Source organism: Corvus moneduloides, chromosome 28 (genome assembly GCF_009650955.1).
Source record: "Corvus moneduloides isolate bCorMon1 chromosome 28, bCorMon1.pri, whole genome shotgun sequence".
In the NCBI taxonomy this organism is placed as follows: domain Eukaryota; kingdom Metazoa; phylum Chordata; class Aves; order Passeriformes; family Corvidae; genus Corvus; species Corvus moneduloides.
Window position 1 is genome coordinate 428,286 of NC_045503.1, and position 23,184 is coordinate 451,469.

Here is a 23,184-nt window from a genome sequence, read left to right on the forward strand (position 1 = left end):
GATACTGAGATTGACTGGGAGTAGTGTGGCAGGAGGAAGGCAAATAAAGGGAGAGAGTCACAGAAGCACAGAATCAATGCTGAAAGGGCCTCTGGAGATCACCCAGCCCAACTCGGCTGCTCAAGCAGGGCCAGCTCCAGCAAGCTGAGTGGGCTATGTCCAGCTGGGTGTCGTGTATCTCTGCAGACACAGATTCCTTCCCCCTCTGGGGAAACTGTTCCAGTGTTCGACCGCCCTTCCAGTAAAGAAGAGAGTTTTTGTATGTGCAGATGGAGCATCATGTGTTTCTGTTTGTGCCCACTGCCTCGTGTCCTGTCATGAGCCATCACAGGGAAGTGTTTGCCTCCTCCTTCTTCCTGGCCATGTCTTGCACTGGGGAGCCATAAACTGGCCAAGTGCCAGTCAATGTGGGACATGGGCCCGATTTCCAGCTCCACACCAGAAGCGCACCCGTGTCACTGACCAGCAGTGCCTACCTGAAGGAGTACGGAATCCAGCCAGGTCTTGCACATCAGCAGGGAAGAAATGTGAGTCGTGTTTTAATGGCTACCTAGAGTACCTTGGTTTCCACATGAGTAGAGGTAACCAAGATGCCTGTGTCCCCAGGAAAGAGCAGGATAAAAACTATGGAATTTATGGAATGCACACTAAACATGTTGTTTACAAAGAACAGATTTGAATTCCAATTTCGTATCATCCTAAAATGATTATTTCAGTAATTATTCACAGATTTAGTTTTAATAAAATACCACAAATTACAGTCAGTATTTTTACATAAAAACATTTTTACAGGAGAGCTCTGAATCATTTCAACTTCTATAAGCTTTTCCAAGCTACCCTTATGTCACAGAGAATCTGCAGAAGAAACATCTTTCTAGTCTACAGGAAAGTCCATTTCCATTTTGTTGTGCAGCCACTTTTCAAAAAAGAATGATAAAACATTTTTTAAATTGTCATCTTTTCCCTCTTTCTAAACTTAAAACCATTGTAGATTTCCAAAGATTACCTCTTCAGAGAGCTACTAAGAATACTGGTTTTGAATATACTGAAATTTAAAGTGTATTCAAAATCATGAAAGGGGACTTACTCTGCAGTCTTGACAATGGTTAATGCTGTAGTAAATCTCAGTTTTCCACCAGCAAATCATGTTGTGTCACCGACCACATTAACTACTAACCAAACTGCATAAAGCAATGGCACCAAGTTCAGGACTTTAATGAAACTCAGAGTCAATGATCCCTGCAGGATTTCTTGCTATACCTTTTTCATAATCCCCAAATTTTCTGCCCTGAAGTGTAATGTGTAAAACACTCAAATGGTTCTCGCCAGAAAGATCCTGGAGTCAGAGAAACTTCTTGTGCCAGCACTGGAGGATAGTATAATGGAGTTTGCAAAAACAGCAGAATGCAAAAGCAGGTCTGGTAGCAGAATGAGAGGAGCAGAAATCCTGGCAGCCCAGCACTGAAGGATGTGTAGCAACTTCAAGTCAGAGGAAGCAGCTACAAATGTCTCTCCACGGCAGTGGAGGGCAGTGGCACTGCCCAGCCTGAGTGGTGGTCAGTACCACACACACCCCTGTGCTAGGCAGGGCTGATGCTGAGGGCACAGGGCTCAGCCCAATCTGATGCATCTTATTCAGGCTTGTCTGTCAGATGCAATACTCCAGACCCCCATCACCCAAGATAAAGGAGACTTAACTGTATGATGGAGCCTAAACATGATTTCTGCCACACTTGACCCAGAAACAGCAAGTAATACGCAACACACACGGACCAGCAGATCTGCCTTCAAAAACACACACATAAACCTCGTCTAGACTGACCTGTTTTATGTGTAGGAAATCACAATGCTTGCAATTAGACCATAGGGGTAGGGTTTGTGCTCTACGTTCAACACACTTCTTTAGCCAGTACACAGGGCTGAAAAGGAGCTGAAAAATGTATCTATCTCAGCAGACTTTGTGACATGGAGTCTCTGTGGACCTCTTCAGTCATGCACTGGCACGGACAATAAAGGCAGCTTTTGGACCCAAACTGCTCCCACTGTACCTAAGAAACCCCAAACAGTATTAAATAACTTACCTTTCAAAGGCATATCGAATGACTACCAAGATTAAAGCAAAAGGGATACTGAGCAGGAGATCACGAGGCTGAGGGTAATGAGTGTCTTCAGATTCTTGCATGTCCTCCCAAGTGATTCCTGGGGGCAGCCAGAACTCATGCTGCCACAGCCACTCATACAGAGAGCGAGCCATCCTGGAAGGAGGAGAGACCAGAATAAAGTGAGCCCTGCACACAAGAAAACCTGTCAGCACAAGCCGGTGAAGCCAAGGAAGGATTACACCCTTGCTGAGGTTGCATCTGGCTGTTGAAGCAGAACAGCTGTGGGATGCAGCACTGCCCAAGGAACTGATAACCTGCTCACAGATTCTTACCGTGTGCTTGGTGAATGCTGACTCCTGGCACCGAACCAAAACAGGGGTAAAATGGAGAAAAGTGCCTCAGACTTCAACAGAACATTAGTGCCAAACTTCCCAGGTTCACAGATTCCTCTCTACAGCTTGGTATTATGGGGATGTGGCAAGTCTGCTCTACGTTTTTATGTATATATCCTTATTTTTCAGTTTTTGATCTTTTGTATTTATTTGTTTCTATTTACAGATTTTAGTTGCATCATCTCTGTGTGTGTGTATATATGCATTATATTTATTATTCTGAGACTTCACCTTCTAAAAGAAAAAAAAAAAAAAAAAAAAATCAGCCCTTTGCTTTGAATTATTAAGGAAGATACTTCCAGGTAAGAATTTTTGTTCTACGTAGATTTTGTGCTGGATTCTTACTGTAATTTTAGAGACTGTGCTTGAATGTGGAATCTACATACACGATCAGCGAATTTAGAAACAAAAAGGACAGCAGAATGTTGTTATGAAGCATTCAACACACAAATACTGTTTCTAGATAACTCTACCTCATACACAAATATGAACTGCACCACCCTCCAATATAGGTTGCTCATTCTTAGCTGGTAACAACCAACTTCCCAAACACAAGCTCTGAAGTCAAACAGACTTTGTGCAGGCACAGAAGAAGGAAATGGGAAAGAAATGCCCATTGAGATAATCAGAACAGTACACAGGAAATGCCACCTTAGGAAACCAAGGGAAAAAGCATACAATTTAAGTGTCTGGCCCAAGTATTATAAAGCTTCTCTTCAAGCAAAGTCCCAAGACCTGGCCCATTTTCTGCAAGAGCTGCCTATCAAGTCAAAAATGAATCAGTCATTTTATTTTGAAGGTATCTTTAATTCAGATGCAAGTTCTCTGTTAAACTCATTCTATAATTTTGGAGTCTGAGGGATATTTTCTAAATCACAGCCATGGAGCCATAGAATGGGTTGAGTTAGACAGGACCTTGAATCTTGTTCCACCTCCTGCCATGGGCAGGGACACCTTCACTATCCCAGGTTGCTCCAAGCCCTGTCCAACCTGGCCTTGGACAGTTCCAGGGATGGGGCAGCTACAGCTGCTCTGGGAAACCTGTGCCAGGGCCTCCCCACCCTCATGGGGAAGAATTTCTTCCTAACATCTAATCTAAATCTACTGTCTTTCAGTTTGAAGCCATTCCTCCATGTCCTGTCACACTAAGCCCTTGTAAAAATTCTCTCTCCATCTTTCTTGTAGGCTCACTTCAGGCACTGGAAGGAATTGTAAACATCTTTTCTTGATTTGGACTTTACTATTCACCTCAATGTGTCCTTTGATCTACAACGGGGAATGGATGCTAGTCTTCAAATTTGACTCATTTCGCCTGGCACATGGACAGCCAATTCGGTTTGAGGACAAAACTGATTAAAAATATATGTGTAATTGATAGCAATAGATAGAAATTATATATCATATCTAGAAAGCAGGAAAACATTTCCCTTTTTCCCCAAGGAAAAAGGAAAACCATGTTATGAAAAATGCATTCTTCTCCTCCACTGTGCACTGCCTGATTTTCAGCTTTTTGTACTAAAACCCACAACATAAAAATACCTCCTAAAAATTAAGAGCTGGATATACTGAAGGCCTGCAACCAAAAGAAGTGGAAGTATGGCTTCACTAGCACTGAAAAGAACACCCAGGTCTTTTACCAGAGTTCAGTTTGACAGTATCAATAGTATTTTCTTTCTGGTGTAGCTTCTGGGCCTCTAGAAACTGCGGTTTTGATCCCACTTCCAGGCTGCTCTCCATGCCTTCTTCTAGCTCTCCTTCCAGACAATGCCTGGACAAAAAAAATCACTGGCACACAAAATGGAGATAAACAGGGTTTAGAGACTCTTCAAATCCTGTTTTAAAAGCCTGACAAGCAGGATGCAACAGTTTTTTAATTGCCTGCCAAATCTCGAGTCTCTACAGTTCTCTGGGGCCTGGAATATAACCTACCTGTCCCCACCAAGGCTGTTTGGAGGTGGGAACATCTGCTACCAACCACCTGTCCCCTGTGCCTCTGGCAGGGCTGTAGGATTCTTTAGCACCAGTTCCCTTCCTTCGCCTTTGGTGCTCCAGCAAAAACACAGGAAGCCAGGACCACAGAGGTTAGTGACGGCTCACTGGTGACAGAGCTAGCTGAAGCACACGTACATGCCTGCCAGAAAAAGCTTTTCAGACTACTCAGTAAACATGCTGCTCACCAGCTCCATTTGGGTGACACAGCCCATGGGACAGGGTGGCTCTGCCAAACCCCCAAGCCTTGGTGAACCATTTTTTCAGGATGTCCCCAAACTTCCTATGGACTGTGTGAACCCAGGTTTCTCCATAAAAGTCCACACTCTTAGAGCAGAATGTGTCTGTGTAGAAGCAAACTGTATATGCGTTTAGCCTACGATGAATTCAACATCCTGTCACCATGAAGCATGGTGACACCACACCAAAACAGCTTGTGCACTTCAGACAGTACTGGACACCAGCTTAGAAGGGCCAGATAACCTAAGGAGGTGCCTGAATTACAAAGAACTCCACAGGCATTGAACCTACCAACCTCAAAATTGTTGGTAAACTTTCTTAGCTGTTAAAAATCTCAGCTCTAGTCGGGAAAAGCATTAGGAATACCTAGGAGAACTCCAGGGAGACATTACACTTCCTCCCTGCCTCAGCTCTTCCAAAAACATCTCTTCAGTGGGTTTTCCCACTGTGCAGACAGAAGGCATGCTGGGGAAAGCTGCCACCATAGCCAGCTTTGCAGCTACACAATCCCACATTCTCCCTCCAGAACTGTATATATCTGGCAACAATACAAAACCACACTTGGTAGAGAACAGCAGCTGAACTCCGCTGGGGAGTCTGTGGGAGAATATAAAACAGATTGTCCAATTTGCCTAGGGGGAATATATAGATTCCAAGTGCTAAGGAAGCAAACAGCCATTATCTAATCTAATCTCATGGGCAAAATATAGATAGTCAGGTTACCCTCATGGAATATTTCTTCATCTTTGCAGCTGTCTTTACACATTGCAAAAATACGGAACAGGGTACGACATGAAGCAACACATATATCTTTCACAATTTATACAGGTCAAGTTCTCAAGTCGAGGCTGCTGGAAAGCTGAAGACAACAGTGTGTCTAAAAGGCCCTTTGAGCACCCACAGAAAAGTGTAAGTGGGCCCATTTCTTTCTCAGAAGTTCTTTACACTTCACACAGCATCTATCCTGCACTGTAGCTTTGTAATGTGCAGAACCAAGCCCTTCAGCTCTGAATACAGGTCGAACAGAGAAGCCATCCCCAACACAGAGTTCTGCAAGAACAGAGATAAAAAACAACAGTGGGAAACACTGGACAGGTCAACATAAGGACTTCACAACAGCCAACAAAATAGTAAACACTGAAAGAACAGCTTTAAGTTGTTGTAGAAGGTACATGTAAGGATGAAATCAAAACCAGAGAAGTATCACAGCTATGCCATGGGGATAGGGAGGGCAAGGCTTCAGCGCTTCTCAAGCCCATAGTGCACCAAGAGGAGACAAGCAAAGTGCAATCCACAGAACTCCTTTGAGGTGACAACGCCAGAAGGTCTTGAAGCAAGTGGACTCTGCAGCCCAGTAGCCCCGTCCACTGTATTTACTTTGTTGAATCTTGTCTTTCCTGGTGTTGCTTGTTTTTTGGTTTTTATGAGCATGGTGGTTTTATCTGAATCCTCAGCATTACAAAAGTCTCTGCTGTTGTGCTTGCCGAGCTGCTCCAAGGAGAGCAGGAATTGCTGCAACTGCAGCGCCTGCAGCAGAGCAGCACTGCAGGGCTCCCCACCCCGAGCCACAGAACACCACTGTACGTAACCCCTCAGGGCCAGGTTTATACTTGGTTTCTGCTTTCGAAGCAGAACTGTTTGAGAAGAAGCAGGGCATCCAGCTAAAGAGGTTACTCCTTGTCTCACAGGTAAAATGGCTAAGCAGGTTTACCCAGAAAATGTTAACTGTGCATACATCTTCAAAGAGTTACTCTGCTGCTTCACTTACAGACTCCATTCCCAAGTTAAACATTAATATATAGGTACACAAATATTCATGTAAATTTACATGTGTGAATATAGCAGATAAGGGTGGAGACAAACAGAGAGAAACAGTTTACACATCTTGGAAACAACTGGCTACAAAGGCCTTAGAGTGCTCAATTACAGCAGACATGGTCCATTGTCTGCAGGTGGATTATACAGGTTTGTGGGTGAACCACGCCACAGGTACAAACATCCCTGCAGTGGCTCTGGGCCAAGCCATTTAGGTCAGCCAAGACTTATTAGCTTAAGTGTAGCATCATGTTAATGACCTGTCTGCCAGACCAGCGCAGGCATTCCTGCAGCAGCCTTCCTGGTACAGCCAGTTTTCCCAGGATGCAATCAGCCACCAGCAGCACAGCACTGCCACAGGGGAAATTACTAGTTAATGGGGAAGCACACACCACAAGGATGCAGTTACGCTGCTTCTCGAGTCAAATTACTTTATTTTTCCATGGGGTTAAGCCTAAATAAAACCAAAAAAGCCTCTTCAGTCTTGATATGCTGAAGACCAAAGTGGAGAGGCTTGTCCTATCTTCCTGAGAAACTGCGGTCAAGAAACAAAGTCCTCCGTATAGTTATAAAGGTTCCTGTTATTTCAAGCTGGAAGAGCCATTGTGTTCCTATCCTACTCTGGTCCATACTGCCTAAATTAAAATTTCCATTGCCTGTTATGCATTTGAACCTTTAGCTCATTTTGCTAAGAAATCAATTAGTCAAGTACTCCTGGGTAAATTCTCTCCTGATAGCTTTTCTAGGCAGTTTCTTGTTTGATACTTCCCATAATCCTGACGTCTTCAACTAAAACTACTTGTTAGAGCTACCCAAGAAAAGTTACTAGTTCAGACATGAAAATTACTGCATCTTTTAGGCAGAAATAAATAGTTTTAACAAATAAAGCTCTGACTAACACGGCACAGGCTATCTTTTGAACACCCGTACTATATTTAATCTCTTAATCTCCAAGGTGTTTTTCTTTTTTTAAACCTTCACAGTAATGATCACAATACTGGTACCATAGGATTATAGTTGCTAGGATAATTTTTGCCTTTTTTTTTTTGGTAAAGTCTTTTGTATGTTTCTTCTAATATATATATCAAGACTTGGTAAAATTTATAGATAAAAGTTCTTGCTCCAAAATTCTTAATTACATGTAGCATTATTTTCAGCATACCGAGACAGATATTAGTTAGTTAGAGTCTCCTGCCTGAAGGGAATACATTAAGCTTTTCAAATTTCACTGCAGCTTTGATACATTAATTTCCATTTCCTCATCTCTGTTAGCCATCCTGGAGTCATAGCTGCTTTCACATATTGCCTTATTCATAACAACATTTCCCTTGCCTGAGATCCCTTTTTTAAACTGTGTTTCTCTTGGTTCTTCACCATTTTAAGGCTTTTCTTATAATGCAGATATAACCATGGATGAACAGTGTCCAAGGGACTCAGCTGAAATTTATCAATTAAGAAAAATGCCTAAGAAGGTCCTCCCATGGTAATGAAAAAATACTTAAACCTTTCCATATAGTTCCAGTCCATGAACTACCTATTGACCTTAGTTCTCCTAGCATGCCTCCTCACCCTGTCAAAGTAACACTCCTACAAAACCCATCACCCTCTCCACCTCCATTTCTTTGAACTTCTTTTGCAGATTTTTACAAGCCTGCTTGCTCTGGCCATAACTGATGCAGAATCTCCAATCACATGTACAGGTTTTGGTATTAATCTCTTTTTACCTGCAGCTAATTCTGCTTTATGTCTCCAGTTCCCCAGCCTTCTCATCTCTTGTGACTCTACACATCCTTTTCCCTAAAACTACAGCTTCTGGCAGAACCTCCATTTGTTTTTGCATGAAATAAGATCTTTCAACTCTAACTAGTAGCAAGAGAAATGAAATCACAGTCTCCTTACCTTCGTATTCACCAACACTACGTTCTCCAGGGGCTCACCCTCCTCACCCAGACTCTGTTCTTCATATCCTCTTCTTTGGAAACTAATTGAAATTTTGAAATTATTTGTGCAGCCTTGTTTCTCCACCAACGTCCAGTTACCCTCAGCTTCCTAGCTTTCAGATGTTCTCCTCATTTAGATCTACCAGCTGACATTTCCTACCAAATTATTTCATGGCTGCTCTCCACACAAGAATAAATTCATTTTGCATGTCATGTGCTGCTCTGTTCAAAGGCTAAAATTTTCATGTACGCCATCTTTTGGGAGAGCTCTGTTCCAAAAAAACTACGAAATGCCCAAGCAAACATTTCAAACTGCACATAAAAGTTCCACAATAGACAAACTTGCTTACCTAGATCTGCAGAGAACATCTTCCTCACCCAGCATAAATTACATACTAACTCCCATACCTTGTGCTCCACTTGCCAGCTCCTTCCTTGCTGGGCTGCTCTGCCTGCAAGTGCCTGGCTCCTGAGCAGACTGCCAGGTATGACCAACAGCACAGGTTTCAGCTGATGCCAGTCACCATGTCAGAATGCAAATCAGACAGCTCTTCTCATTCAATCATTCCTCACTGAGGGGGATGAGTACAACTTCCTGGTTTTGCCCAGGGAAAAACAAGCATTAGTTTATTCAGCTAAAAACAAGGCCAGAACAGGCCTTGTTGTCTTGACACTTGGGAACAATGTTCTGCTATCGAATACTAACCATACAAACAAAAAAAAATTTAATGAAAAACCACTGGAGACTGCATGCTGATTGTTTGGGTAAGGCCACATCACTGTGCAGAAAGCTACAGACTGTACTACAGCTTAGTAAGAACATCAGACACCACTGGTGTCCAAGCAAAGCAACTGAGGCACTCAAAGCACCAGCTACATCTCCACAAAACACAAAGACATGTAGTCCCAGACCTGTGTGTGTTTCTCAAGAGTGCAAGTGTAAAATATAAGAAGAAGGTACCTATAAACCCCAAATGAGCTACTCATCAATTTCTTTGCATTTTTTCCTTCATTCTTTCTCCTGACACCTACTATTTCCTCCAGTCTCACTGCAGAAACAGCAGTCACTGTCTGACATCACTTGATAGAACTGAGGAAGAAAATCAAGTTATTGGCCTCAGGCCACAGTGAGCTAAGAAGTCAGGTTGGTAGATCACTCAAAGAATCAAGAGGGAGATTACTTCTCCTGGAACTGCTCACCTGTTCTTTCTCTAAATTCATCAGTACCAAACGAAGAGTCAGTCTTAATGACACTGTGTCCTTCAATCTGAGTTAAGAGACAGTAAAAACTGGCAAAAAGCCTCTAAAGAGAAATGCTATTTATCCGCAAAGATTGTACCAACAAGCAGTTCATACACCAATAGAAGCCTTTTCACAGATTTTTGGAAGGAGAAAGGCACGAAAAGGAATCACATACTGTGAGAAAACACACTAAATAAGGCTCAAAACTTTGAGCCTGGGCAGCAATAACTTTGAGAAACTCTTCCAAAGGCAAGTTCTGGCCTTACAACCGTGTTTATGTGCATGGATGTTCAGATGCTGGAGGAGAAAAAATACCTGCCCAGATCATTCATGACAATACGTACCCCTGACATTTTTTCTACTGCCAACTGAAATCACTCAACTGATTATCACTAACCCTGTTGCTCAACAAACATGTATCAGGCCTCAAAAAGTTTCATTCTAACTTAAAAACTGGGAATAATAAAAAGCAGGTAGTAGGTTCAAGCTTCCAAGCCATAATCGAGTCATATTAAAATACCAACACAGCTCTCAAGAAAGCCTCTTTCTTACAAGCTCATGAGACAGCGCAATGCTTCTCCAATGCATTACCTGACTCTCCAGCCCTTTTGAAGCATAAACATTCCTAAACAGTCGTACTGTTGTGGTCTGAATGCCCTCTCCTAACCCTGCCTCTAAGAGGCAAGCCCTTCTGGTCCCTTCCAGGACAGCTCCTCCTCTTCTGTCCTTCTGCCTTCAGCCATACACTCGGTTCTGCAGTTTGTAGCAGCCTGTCTTGGTTTGAAAGACAGGTGTCTGCTAAGGAAGGCAGAAGTCTCCCTTGGAATGGCAGATGCAACCCCCTTCCCTCCTTGTTATAATTTTTAAATCAAGGGGCTTTTAGGCAAAGATGTGGGAAATAGGAATAACAGTTCTTTACTATCATATATCGATATGTGTATAACCAGTCAAACAAACAGCAATAACTCTGGCAGTAACAGCAAACAATCCCAAACCCAGTGCCAGCCTTCTCGGCTGTCAGGCCCTTTCCCCTCGGGTGCAGTTCCGCTCGCAGCCGGCAGGGGCGCTGGCGGCTCCCGGTGAGCAGGGCAGGTGCGATGGTTCCCCCGCGGCTGCAGGGGGCGCTCCGGAGCGAGCTCGGGGAGCACGCGGCACCGGTGCCCCGGGATCCCGGGAAGGGATGGGACAAAGGCTTCACAAACCCTGGGCAGCCGATCCCGGTGTCCGGCCGGACCCTCGGGAACAGCAGGCTGGAACGGCAGGGACGAGCACAAATCCCGGGTGGCAGACGAGATGTATCCAAACTGCGGTGGGAACCCCCCGGAGGTCTGGGCAGGCAGGGTGAGCAGGGCTACAACGCAGCGAAGGCTCGAAACAACGGCAGGGGCAGGGCGGCCACGGCCCAGCTCCCAGCGGGGCAGGGAAGGTGGGCTTGGGATCACGGGGCTTCTCCAGTAGAGAGGAAAAGCAGACTCTCTCTCTCTCTCTCCCGCTGAGACCGAATGCCCACACACCCAGGTGAAACAAAAAGAGCAGCCAGGTCTTTTGTTCTTCTTAAGCACCTGGCCATTTGTTCCCCTAGCAACATGTATGGGGGAAAATTTCTTTAACAGAAAAAAAAACCCAAAAAAACCCCCAGGGGAGCTCCTAAAACCCCAACACAGCCCTCAGAAGCTCTTCATCCTTAGTTTCACAAACAATTCCTACTTCCCTGCAGTCCAAAGCATCACCATTGCTCCTAATTCGTACAGTGAATCAAGCACTCTTATCCCTCTTTCTCCCACAGCCAGGCCATTTCCCCAAAGAAAAATTTTCTAATTCATCACACCAGCACCTCTGAGCATCCACCTCAGTGAAGTGCTGACCTCCTGGACAGCTGATCTTGGGTCAAAACGGAGAATCTGCTGTGTTAAATAAGGAGGCCTCAGGGACAGATGTGTGCAACCTCTGCCACAGACCTCACAAAGATGAAACAGCAAAGTGGAATTGGGTCATCTTGAATGCCAACATAGATTAGAGAAGTGCTTACCTATCAGTTGGGATTAATCTGTTGCATGAAGTCGAGGGAGGCATCCTGTATTACAAGGCAGTACACCTACACATGCAGTGAATGACTTCACACAACTCTCACTCTCCTCCCTTATGCAGGAAATACAGGCTTTAATTACTTTCTATGAGTTGGCTTTAAATTTCAGTATCAACAGTTCCATCAGTTTCCCAGGCATTTGTTCCTGCAAACTCCCCAGCCTGTTCCAAAGCTTAGGAAAAAAAAATGAATTAATTAGTCTAAAATTAACATTCTTTTAAATTATACTCCTACCTGTAAAACTAGTACATGTTTTCATGATTTTTCATTTCAAAACACAAAACTTAAAACCTTATCTGAGAACATCTACATTCCCAACGTTACTGCAAAAGCAAAATGTGTTGAAAACATTGAGAGCAACTGATAGAAAGATTTCCTTTTCTCCAAGATTAAAAGCATTGAGACTCACTTTTCACAAGCATTACTGCTTAATGAGTAATGCAATCTATCACATGATGATGTTAATTTAAAAACAAATGTGAATACGAATTATTCTTCATTAGCACAGGTAAGTTAAAAGCTCTGTGATAGGGGCAGCTTATAAAGCAGAATGTGAAACTCTGGTTGTTTCCATAGGCACTGCCCTCTCTTCTTTGCTGGAGTAGTGCCTAAAAGGAGGAGAACCTGCCTCCAATGGAGCTTTACCTATTACATAAACAAATCACTATAGGATGGTGTATTCCTTGTCAAGATTTGAAGGCTGCAACCACACTGTGCTATTTATCCAGCAAGTCTGGCATTATGGGATGGCTTAACTACATATGCAATGGGACCCTTTTAATGAGCGATCCTGCCAGACACAGACAGGGCTTATTCGGATTGCTTAGCCCTGGTGGTCCTCTTGGGTCTTCTGACGAACACGGTCACTCCTTAAGCTGGACTCCTGCTCCTGCTCTGCTGCTGAGGAACCCTGTGTTTGCTGCAGGCACGAGTGGATCTGACAGACAACTCTGACACCACACTTATTCCTCCCTGGGCCAATTCCTCTGCAGAAGAGACACTAATTTACCTCACTGCAGCCAGCTGCTCTGCCCTGCCTGAGCCAACACCATCCTGCCTGCAGCAGCTGCAGAGAGGGAAGATCCCAGCCCCAAGCACAAGCCAGTGCCAGCCGCAGCCAGTTGGATCCCCCAGCACACCATCAGCACCTCTGGCTCCCACAGCACAGCCCTGATTCATGCTGGCTGAGCTCAGGGTTTATTTTTAAAATTCAGATACTGAGGGTCACTTTCTCCTTGCTTCAATTCACCACAAGTAACTTGACAAGAAAAGTCACACAGAAATGATTATTTGGGGATTTCTGCTTTCATGCTTTTAATTCAGTATCCTCTCTAAACAGAAAAATTCTTCTGATCTTTTCAGTATCCTCTCTAAACAGAAAAATTCTTCTGATCTTTTCTTTGAAAACATTAAACACAAACTCTGATAATTCATCCTTCAAATCCTGCAGAAGGATCTTTCACATATGTATGAAGACAGACAGATGAACAATAGGGAAGCCATTGTCCCAAAAGCTCTTGTACTACCTCAGGGATAAAAATAACACTGCTTATTACAAAGAAAATAATCTGAACACAGCCTGTAGTTTACCTCTTTCACAATTTATTTTTCCTTATCTGTTTTGATTCAAAGCCTTGGCACTTGTTGGGTTGGAAGGCATATGCCAGACCTGTGGCTACCAGTGCAGCAACCTCACAAAGAAAAGTATTTGAAGAATTTATTTTTGGAACTGAGTTTTAAAACAAAGACACTAGTTGTTATCAAAACCAGTTTCGGTAAAAGGTGAATCAGTCTTGAAGTTTATGGAATTACTGCAGTCCTTTTTGAACATATTTCCTATTTTTCCAAATAAAACTCCAGAATTAATTAAAACTAAAGCATATTGGAAAAGGAGTGCGGAACATGCACGGGGTTCTTGACATTGCTATTTAATTCTGGACAAACATGCTGAGGTGTTCATCTTTTGTAGTGTAGTAAAGATGAAAACACTACAAAAATGATCCCCAACAGAACGGCCTTAAGTGGACTTTCAAAACTGGGAAAATGATGCCATGTTTCCTTTTTACTTAAGAAGAACCTGCCATAGAGTGCCAGTAGAATTAAATATGAAACCTTCAATACAGATATACTAAAGGTGAATACATGCATATAGCAAAGACCCACAATAAAATGCAAACCTTTATTTGAATGAGGAGGGTGGCTAAGGGCATGGAACATAGACTTGCAGGCACCTAGGTAAGGTGGAAAACACCCTACATCAGGTCAGTGTGTGAGGCCAGGAGCACTGAGTCACACCATGAGTGCACAGCAGGCCCAAGGAGAGGAGCTCTGCCTACACCTGAGGTGGCCAGGATGTATCCAGTGGAGAACAATGTTTTGCATGCCCAGCCCTTCATGGCAGCTTCACAGCAGACCCCAGTCTGGGCTGGGTAACAGCTCCTGGAACTGAGCCAGAACCAGAGCCTGCACTGGGCATGCCAAGGCTGTCCCTGCTGCTGGGCAGGGGGCAGTGCCCCAGCTCCTGGCAGAGTTTCCTGTACACCTCCTATCAGGTGTTCTCCAGGTCTAGGGACTCTGTAAGCTGCAACTTGTACAACAGAACCTGCAGTGTGTGGCACTGCAATGAAACGGTGCTGTAAATGTGTAAATTCTACACCTGTAACATATTCCACTGAAGTGTTCAAATAATTAATATTAACTAGAACGAGGATAATTAATTATACTAGTAAGAAATAATGACAAGATTTTGGCTTTCTGAAGAGCAATCTATTTTTAAGTAAGACTTTTGACTTCTCCTTTTACGTGAAAGCGTGGCTTTTCTCCTACAGGGAAGAAATCTGGAACAGACATTAGAAATACAAGCGGGATATAAAACACAGAGCACAATAAACAATTTGGACTTCAGAAATCTCATGACACTTTTTTTCTTATCAACAGGCTCTAAATTCACAGCTGAAATGGAGTCAGTTCAAAACTGCATGCCCTTCAGTTCATCTGCACCCCCACTAGATTTTAGTGTGTACTTGTTATGTCATAGTAATGGCTGGATACATCCAATGAGTCTAAATTTATTAAACAAATGTGGTTTTTCAGATAATGCTGTGAGATAATGACACAATTTTCAGCATTTCATAAAACAAGTACATGTTAATTACACCCTACAGTACAGAAAATCAAGATGGACTATTTGTTCTGATTTGTGCATGTTAGTTCTTTGACATTCTATAATCTCCTTTCTTCTAAGTTTGCTTTCACCTGAACAAAGCCTAAGACTGGAGGACCACAGTGAGAAAAGAAACAGATGTGTTCCCTTTAAGATTGTATCAGTGGGTGGAGAGATCCACTACAGTCCTTAAAATGAAACTGCTGCTCTTTCCAGTGTGAAGATTCCCCTGCTGAGACAGGTTCCTTACAACTGAGAGCCAGTGTAAACCAACAGTCATCAAAGACTGGACCCTGGCCTCCACCCGTTCCTGGCCAGCTCTCCCACTTCACTGCCACTACCCCGCCATGCTCAATACAGGAATTTGTGAGGCTTCACAGAGAACGAGCTTGAGAAAAAGATTTGGGTTTAAACCAAGCTTTTTTTGTTTCTACTTGGGGGTGATTTTACCCCATGCCAGTTCCTCAGTGCAATTTACTTCCTGGCTTCAAAATCATTTGTGCAGGTTCAATGCAAGGTGTATGAGGAAATGACAAGTAGCCTGAACCTGGCAAAGGTGGCACTTCTCTCTACAGAAATGCAGCTCAAGCTAATGAAACTGTACCTCCATTGAGCTCCAAATGCCCACCTGCTACATCATACCTGGAAATATCTGGATTCATGTCGTCAAGTCCTTACTGGCCTCTGCAAAAGGAACCTGAAAAAAAACCAAAACAAAACAACCAGAAAATTAAGCAGGCCCAAGCAATTTCTGGGAGCACATACACAACTAATTTGCAGGGACCCTCTGCAAGGGTCATCATACCACACCAAACACCATGCCTGTAATTCTCTCAGGAGTGGGTAGCAAGCTCACAGAACTATCCCCTACTCATCTTAGACCTGAAAAATTAGTGTACAATAACATTCTAGCTGCATTTTACCCTCTTGCAGAGGAACTGGCTATGAATTAGGGTCTGAAGATTCCCTGAGGGATCTTTCATTTACAACTGCTTCCGAAGTCTGGACAAATCATGATGACCTTGGTAGGTGGCAACCCAGCCACTACAGCTCAGCTGTGAGGTCCTTCAATCTGCTGCAAGCACTGGTCACAAACCCAACTCGTGCACTAGTTCTGTGCACAGTGCTCTCCAAAAAGAGAAGTCCCATGGGCTTCTACCTTGGAAGAAAATGAAACAAGCTCAGGCGTGTGCCCAGATGGCTGGAGCCTTGTCACCTGTAGCTGTATTGACTAAACACTCCTTTACCATAATCACTTTTCACAAGCAGAATTAGCAGGTTTGCAGTTTGATTTTTGTGTATTGAGCCCACATAAGCTGCTTCCTAGAATAATGCTAAAATAAGTGATCTACAGAGGCTTTCACTTCCTTCCCCACCCTGTATTGTTCTCTACCATAAACATGTCAGAAAACAAAAATTTGGACAGATCTCTGAACCTGAAAGCAATTTTCTCCCAAAAGCTCTGCAGGGAAGAGTCTAGGGTATTATAAAAGCTAGAGTTATAATACAGAATAAAAATTTAGAAAAACAGTATCAATTTTCTTGTTATATATCTCAAAGAACAGAATGCAGTTGGACTTTCCTGACACCTTTTTGCTTCTTGAGCCTTCTTGGGCTCATGAATATCATCAAAGATTCTCATTTCAGAAAAAATCTGAATTGCAGGAATGCCTGATTTCGTTATTTTTGTGTTTACTAGACACTGCCAGGTTTATAAAAGATGAGCTGTTGTCAAGATATTGATTTTCCAGAGCTCATGCTCTCCTTCAGATCAGACATAATTTAAGTTCTGCACTCAAAAGGACATCGGAAACTGTAAGTGGTGTTCAAAAACCCAATAAAAATGTGCTCCATCAATCTGGACCTCATGAAGTGAAGAAAAGGATTCCGTCATGAGGAGAAGTTTTAAAAAGAAACCTTCTTTAGCTCTATTTCACCAAAAAAGCATATACCAGGAAACTGAACTTTTAAGCCTGTGATGATGCCTGCATGAGTACACAACCTCGGGGCTTTGGAGTTCAGACAGGTCGGTGTCCCCAAACAGACTCGGGAGGCAAGAGCAGATAGTTTAGACATCCTCAAGCACCACCGGTCTCTCTTTTGGCAATGCAGGGTCTCTCCAGACACTGTCCAACAACATGGGAAAAAGACATCAACTCAGAAGAGTTTTTATTTTGATTGGAGCTGAAATACAGAATTAGTTCCTTAAGCACAACATGTAAGGTTGGCAGCAGGAATCCAATCTTTGCCACATGTGAACAGAGAAGCCAAGTCTCTCGTAGTTACTGGTGTGACAGACACCAAAAATAAAACCATTTCTGTGGATTTTGGTAGACTATAACAAAAGGACAGGGCAATAATAATTTTTCATTGCAGGTATTTACTCTCCTTCCTGCCTGGAAGCAGCTGTCAAGCTGCAAAGTCTCTACTCTCTGCTTTATCTCCTTAACATAACTCTGACATGAGATGGGAATTAGATTAAGAAAATTAATATTATACACGAATTTCAACTGATTTTAACAGCTAATAACCCTCAGCAGCTTTGATTCTCAGTCAAAAGCTCTTTTGGCTTAACATAAGATGCACTTTTCAATTTTGGCAGCTTCTCTGCTGCTCTGAACACAAGCATCTCACAAAGTCTGTTATCTTCCAGTGTACAACCCCAGGGTTAAAAAAAGCTTTGTCCTTTTTTTTTTTTTTTTTAAACAGAAATACAGAAAGAATTCCCCTGCATTTTCAAGCCTCATGGCTATCTTGATAAACCTGAGCTTGTAGATTCATCAATCACCAGCTGAGTCTCACGCTTCACCCCAGTTCCCATTGCTGGCTGACGGAGAGGTTGGTTCCTTCTGAGGACAAACTTCACCACGTGTGTTCTCTCACACACACCTTCCATCTGACTTTGACAAAACCTATCTCACTAAACTCCGTATTACACTTTCAAAAAAGGAATTACCTTTAGATGATGATGAACTGGTGTAGATAAAGATGCATTTTCCAATCTGGCGAGCTAAAATTCAGCTGTCGGACTGCAAATTAACACCGGTCTGTTCCAGAAACACTCACCTCAAGCCCTGACACCTGACTTTACTCTTATCCCACCGCCTTTACCTCCTAAAACCTACCAGCTGGTCTGGCTCTAAACGATTCCAGAAGTGGAATTTGCTGTCAAGTATCTGATTTGAGGTTTTCGGCAACTCCAGTCTAAAATTAGGGTTGGTTGGTTTGGTTGGTTGGTTTTTTGTCGTTATCCTACCTGAATTTTGATCGTTACACAAATCTTTCTAAAAACAATTCAAATCACAAACGAAATACCTCAGCCTCCTGCCCAGCTTTGCCGTCCTTTTCTGTGGGAACAGTTTTCATTGCCAGCAGGAAAATCTTCCCTCAATTCCATCGTTTTTCATGCCAAGCGGTAAAAGCGACACCTCCGTCCTCGGCCCGGGCTGAGCGGAGCCCGCCGCCCCCGGCCCGGCCCGGCCCCGCCGCCCCCGGCCCCGCGCTGCCCCCGGCCCGGCCCCGCGCTGCCCCCGGCCCCGCCGCCCGCTCACCTCCGGCCTCCCGGGCCCCGCCGGGCCCCGCCGAGCCCCCGAGCGGCCCCTGCGCCCCGGGCGGAGCGAGGCGGCGGCGACGGCCCCGAGCACTGCCCTGCCCCGAGCACTGCCCCGCTCCGCTCCGCTCCGCTCCCCGCCGGCCGCGGCCCTGCTCCGCCCTGCCCTGCCCTGCCCGCCCGGGCCCCGGCTCAGGGGAGATCTCGGCGTGCGGGACCCAGCGCTCCTTCAGCAAAATTGCAGCTGCTCTTTACACGGAAAAACAGTGGTTAAAGTACTACATAGTATTTCAGCCAAAACAAGGAGAAAGTGCTCCTTCCGTGGACCACGGCTTTGGAATTAGCACGGTACAGCTGTGTAGATTTTAAGGCCGGAAAAAAACACCCTTAAGATGATCTATTCTGTCCTGTGTTACGCAGGCCAAAAAAAATTCCACTCCGTCATTCTTGCTCTCAAGCCTTGGGAGCACAGATCCTGTTTGCTGTTCCTGTGCTGTAATGCGTTATTGGAGCACTTAAGGCTGTTCCCTTGTCTCACTGAAATGCTGTCCATCAGCTCTTTCTTGCCAGACTTTTCTAAAGCTGTAGTCAGCACGGTTATGATGAGCATGGTTATAAATACCGTTGCAGACAGAAATGTGAACAATTTTAAAACAAACACGGTGACTTGTTAATAGTTCTCTCGCTTACACATTTGAGTCCACCTGCTCCATTCCCACCAGGCAGTGCACAGTCCAGCTCCTGCAAAGGGATGGCTTGTAAACTGTCTGTTACAGTAGCCAGGTTGCCACAGGGTATCAGAGAATATAGTTGCACGAAGTACTGGGGCCCTGGAGTTGCAATCTTGTCAGGAAACTCTGGCCATGTCACAGCCTCACGGGACCCTGGTACTCCTACAAGCAGGTGGTTGTCTAGTGTCTCCTTGTGTGGCATCACTGAAACCAACTTAAAACAGTGGTTGATCTGCAATGCCTGTACTTACAAAGCCAGTTTTTCTGGGGCTGATCCAAAGCCCACTGACATGAATGAAAACTCCCACTGACTTCCGAAGGATTGGGATTGGGCTTTCCATGAGCAAAAGTCTGCTTATTTCAGTGTGTGCAATAGGTGAAACAGAAACATCTAAGACCCCTAGAACAAAGGAAGGTGCTCAGGTGTTTTTTGCCTTTTATTTCCCTTGGGTTCACTGTGACTCTCTCAGTTACAGAGGTGTGACCCAAGACCTTCCACTCAGGAGGACCCATCTCTGTGTCCTCACCAGAGGGTCCCCAGCACACAGACCTGCAGCAGCACCACAATCCAGCACAAACCTGCCAGGCTCTCCACAGCAAAGCAGCTCAGAACACAGCCTTGGGGAGAAGTCCTAACCCTGCATGCCTCAGCAGTCCATAATCATAAATCATGGTGAGTTTAGAATTACAAGTGCTGAATACTGCTACTCAATCCCTCTGCAGAGTGCTGCCTTCAAGCCATAAAAGATACAAGTCTTTTTGGGAACTGTACCTTGAGACATCCAAAGGGGTCTGAAGGACAACTATCAGGTTTCTTCAATAACTTCATGAAACAATTAGGATATGAGGTACTTAAAAATCACATATCATTTTAGAATATGGACTGCTGAACCCCTGCTGGGTTAGTATTTATGTGACAATATATTTATGAGTATACACAGGTTTATAAAAATGTAATCATTTATCCAGCAGATGCCCACTGTGAACAGGATACTATTGTGTTCAGAGGTCAAACAAGTCCTCTAGTTATAGTCCATGAGAGCATTACCCTCTGAAATCCTGTTCAATGAGTCCAAATGAAGCTCTGAGCAAGTCTGATGGCCATTTTGTCTGTGAGCTCTGGGATGCGATGCTGGGCACTGGAAAAGCTGAAGGGTGGCCTTTGCCAATGAGAACAGCACCCTCGAGTGGGAAAATGTTGCTAACAGGACTATCCTTTTGAATATGCCTTTCTGATTATCACTTCGTGGCTTTTTGTCAGAGCAGAGTAAGTTGGGAGTTTGGAAGGAGTCATCAGTAGCAGACAAACTCAGAAATTGACTTTCCTGTAGATCATGGTGAGGCATATATTTATGGTCAAGCAATGAGGGTGTCAGGGGGTAGATACTATGGCTGACACATCACTGATGTTTCTCAAGAGGAGCCCAACCATGATTAACTGCACCAAACCTCCTTTCTAGAAATGCTCGTGTTCTGAATCAGTGACATTACTCATGCCAACACTCCTAACACCAACAGTCTGAGGAGTCTTAAAGTCTTCATGTCATCAGCTAAGCCAGGTCATTAATATAAATCCTCACTGTCTTCACAGAAAGCAGGTGTCTCTGTTCCAAGTCTGCTGTCAATTCCTTCTGTAGAGGCTATGAATTCCAGCTCCACCTGGATGCCTCCACGTCTGCTTGCTCATGGCACCAGACGTGGCATCGTTTTGGCACTGGCTGTGGCCAATGGGGTATTGGACATTACATGACTAAGGCAGAAGAGTCCAGCAGTTCAAAAAACTGTACTGCAGTAATGTAATGGACTGTATGTGCCAGTGGTGCAGAGCCTGGGTTTGTGAGTTCCATCGAAGCCTGCACATTACAGCACCAAGAGCTTAGTTTTACTTACAGGACCTTTATAAATGACATGCTCTCCTAGAAAGTGTGCTCAGAGTGCTTTGAACAGGTCTCTGCCATCTTAGTTACCCTGAAATGCAGAGTAGCTGGTGGGATTTAAAGAACGTCTTTATTAGGAAAATTTGAAAATCTTCTAGGTCTCTTTCCATCCACCAATGGCTATTCCTGTAACAGCAATGTCTTCCATGAATTTGCTGGAATAACAGCTCCTCTTTGAGGGTCAACACCATCTCAAGACATTCCTTTACTGCTGATCACACTATTCCCTAGGGAGATAATGTGAAGCTTCCTGTTAACACCATTGTATGGATGTTTTGGTTTATGTACTTTCCTTTTTCCCACTTAGATACTCCTCAACTCTGTGCCATTCAGTTTCTTCATTTGTTTCAAACCTGATGTGGAATTTTTTGTCTGGGGACATTGGGTCCCCCTTATCTGTCTCTCAGCAGCTGTTTGCTACCTGGACTCTGCCCTAAATCCTGCAGTGACATGTTCTCTCTTTCCCACTGACACCCCCACCCCAATATTCTGACACTGGTGTCTGCTCTTAGTGTGGCATTTGGTTTCTGAACTCTAATGTTTAGGATCACAGAGGGACCTCAGGGTCTCTGTGCAGAGACAGCACATCCCACATCCCATACCCATCACTGCTTATTGCAGTTCACTTACCTGCTCCCGCTGCTGGCATCTGCTGCACTGCCCTACTCGCACATTTTTCCTGCCATGTATCAGCCTGAATTGGTTGTCCTTGGGTATCCGTACAACCTTGGGTAAGCGGAGAAGGTGGCTTATTGCCTGGTGCCAAAGTTCAGTATCTTGAGTGAAAGGTACAACTTAGTGAGTGTAGTAGAAAGAAGAGGGGTGCAGCCACCATGAACACTCTCAGATGCCATGTAAGCCCCTCCCCCTGGCTCTGTGGGGAGGCACATGGGAGCAGCTTTGTTCCTATTTTAAGTACAGACTGAAGTATCCAAGAGCCATTTGTCCTCTCTGTGCAGCCTGGCAGGATTTAGGTTACAAGCCTCAAAGACCTGCTATTGAGTGTGCTGCTCCAGGGGATTACAGGCAGGAAAGCTGTCCCAGGATCTCTGTCCTTCTTGAAAGGACTTCTAAAGTATATGACCTGTGGCTAATATTAGACACTGCAACTTCAGCAAGCAATGCAGTGCCCTTTCTGTACTGCTTGGCTCTGCCCATTCCTGCTGTGATTTCATCCCACAGCACCATTTTCAGGGTGAATGTCAGGACCTCAGGACTCACATCACTGGACACTTAAGGGTCCCTTGCTGATATTCTTGTTGAAGAGAGTGAAGTGTCCCAAGCAAGCCTGCTAGAGTGTCAGAACATCCTCCCATTCCCTTGCACAGCCAGTGCAGCAAACCTCAGGATGATATACTGAATAGCTGATTTTATTAGAAACAAAACTGACTTAATTCCCATTCATTTGCTTTTGAATTTCATTCACAGGTTCTCTGACACTCATACAGAAGTACTGAGATGGATGTGTGCAAGTGGTTCAGTCAGGGTCACTTGAGGTGACACCAAGAACAGGCAACACTGGCTGCCGAGTCCTCATCACGTCTCTGAGCGCCTTATGAGTTGGTGGCCATGTGCTGTATTCTGTACACGCCTTTCACACCCATCCCGAGGCTCTTGCTCCAGAGAGTACCAGGGCTTCACCAAGCCTTGCCATGGCACAGGTGGGACCCTGCAGCCCTGCAGCCAGTCCTAGGAACTGAACAGACTAGAATATTTCAGTTGGACGGGACCTACAACAACCATCTCATCCAACTGCCTGACCCCTTCAGGGCTGACCAAAAGTTAAAGCTTGTTCTTAAGGTCATTGTCCAAATGCCTCTTTAACACTGACAGGCCTGGGGCACTGACTGCTTCTCAAGGAAGCCCATTCCAGGGTTTGACCACCCTGTTCATAAGGAAATGCTCCCTCACGTCCAGTCTGAACCTTCCCTGGAATAGCTTTGAACCATTTCCAGGAGTGCTGTCCCTGGATCCCAGGGAGAAGAGCTCAGCACGTC

General features: G+C 44.4%; 1 protein-coding gene across 8 annotated transcripts in view; it reads right to left on the bottom strand.

Moving 5' to 3' along the window:
* LOC116436070 (ceramide synthase 4-like) overlaps nucleotides 1-22,004 on the bottom strand; it is a 44,787-nt gene extending 22,783 nt beyond the window's left edge. The window contains exons 1-3 of one of the 8 annotated variants that reach the window (XM_032092970.1): nucleotides 21,818-22,004; nucleotides 15,612-15,666; nucleotides 2,082-2,255 (exon numbers count right to left, since the gene is read on the bottom strand). In XM_032092970.1, coding sequence (XP_031948861.1) covers nucleotides 2,082-2,255; nucleotides 15,612-15,631 — 194 coding nt within the window. In that variant the 5' untranslated portion in view covers nucleotides 15,632-15,666; nucleotides 21,818-22,004. The other 7 variants (XM_032092968.1, XM_032092969.1, XM_032092971.1 and 4 more) reach the window with 7 other exon arrangements.
* Between the last annotated feature and the right edge of the window lie 1,180 nt (nucleotides 22,005-23,184).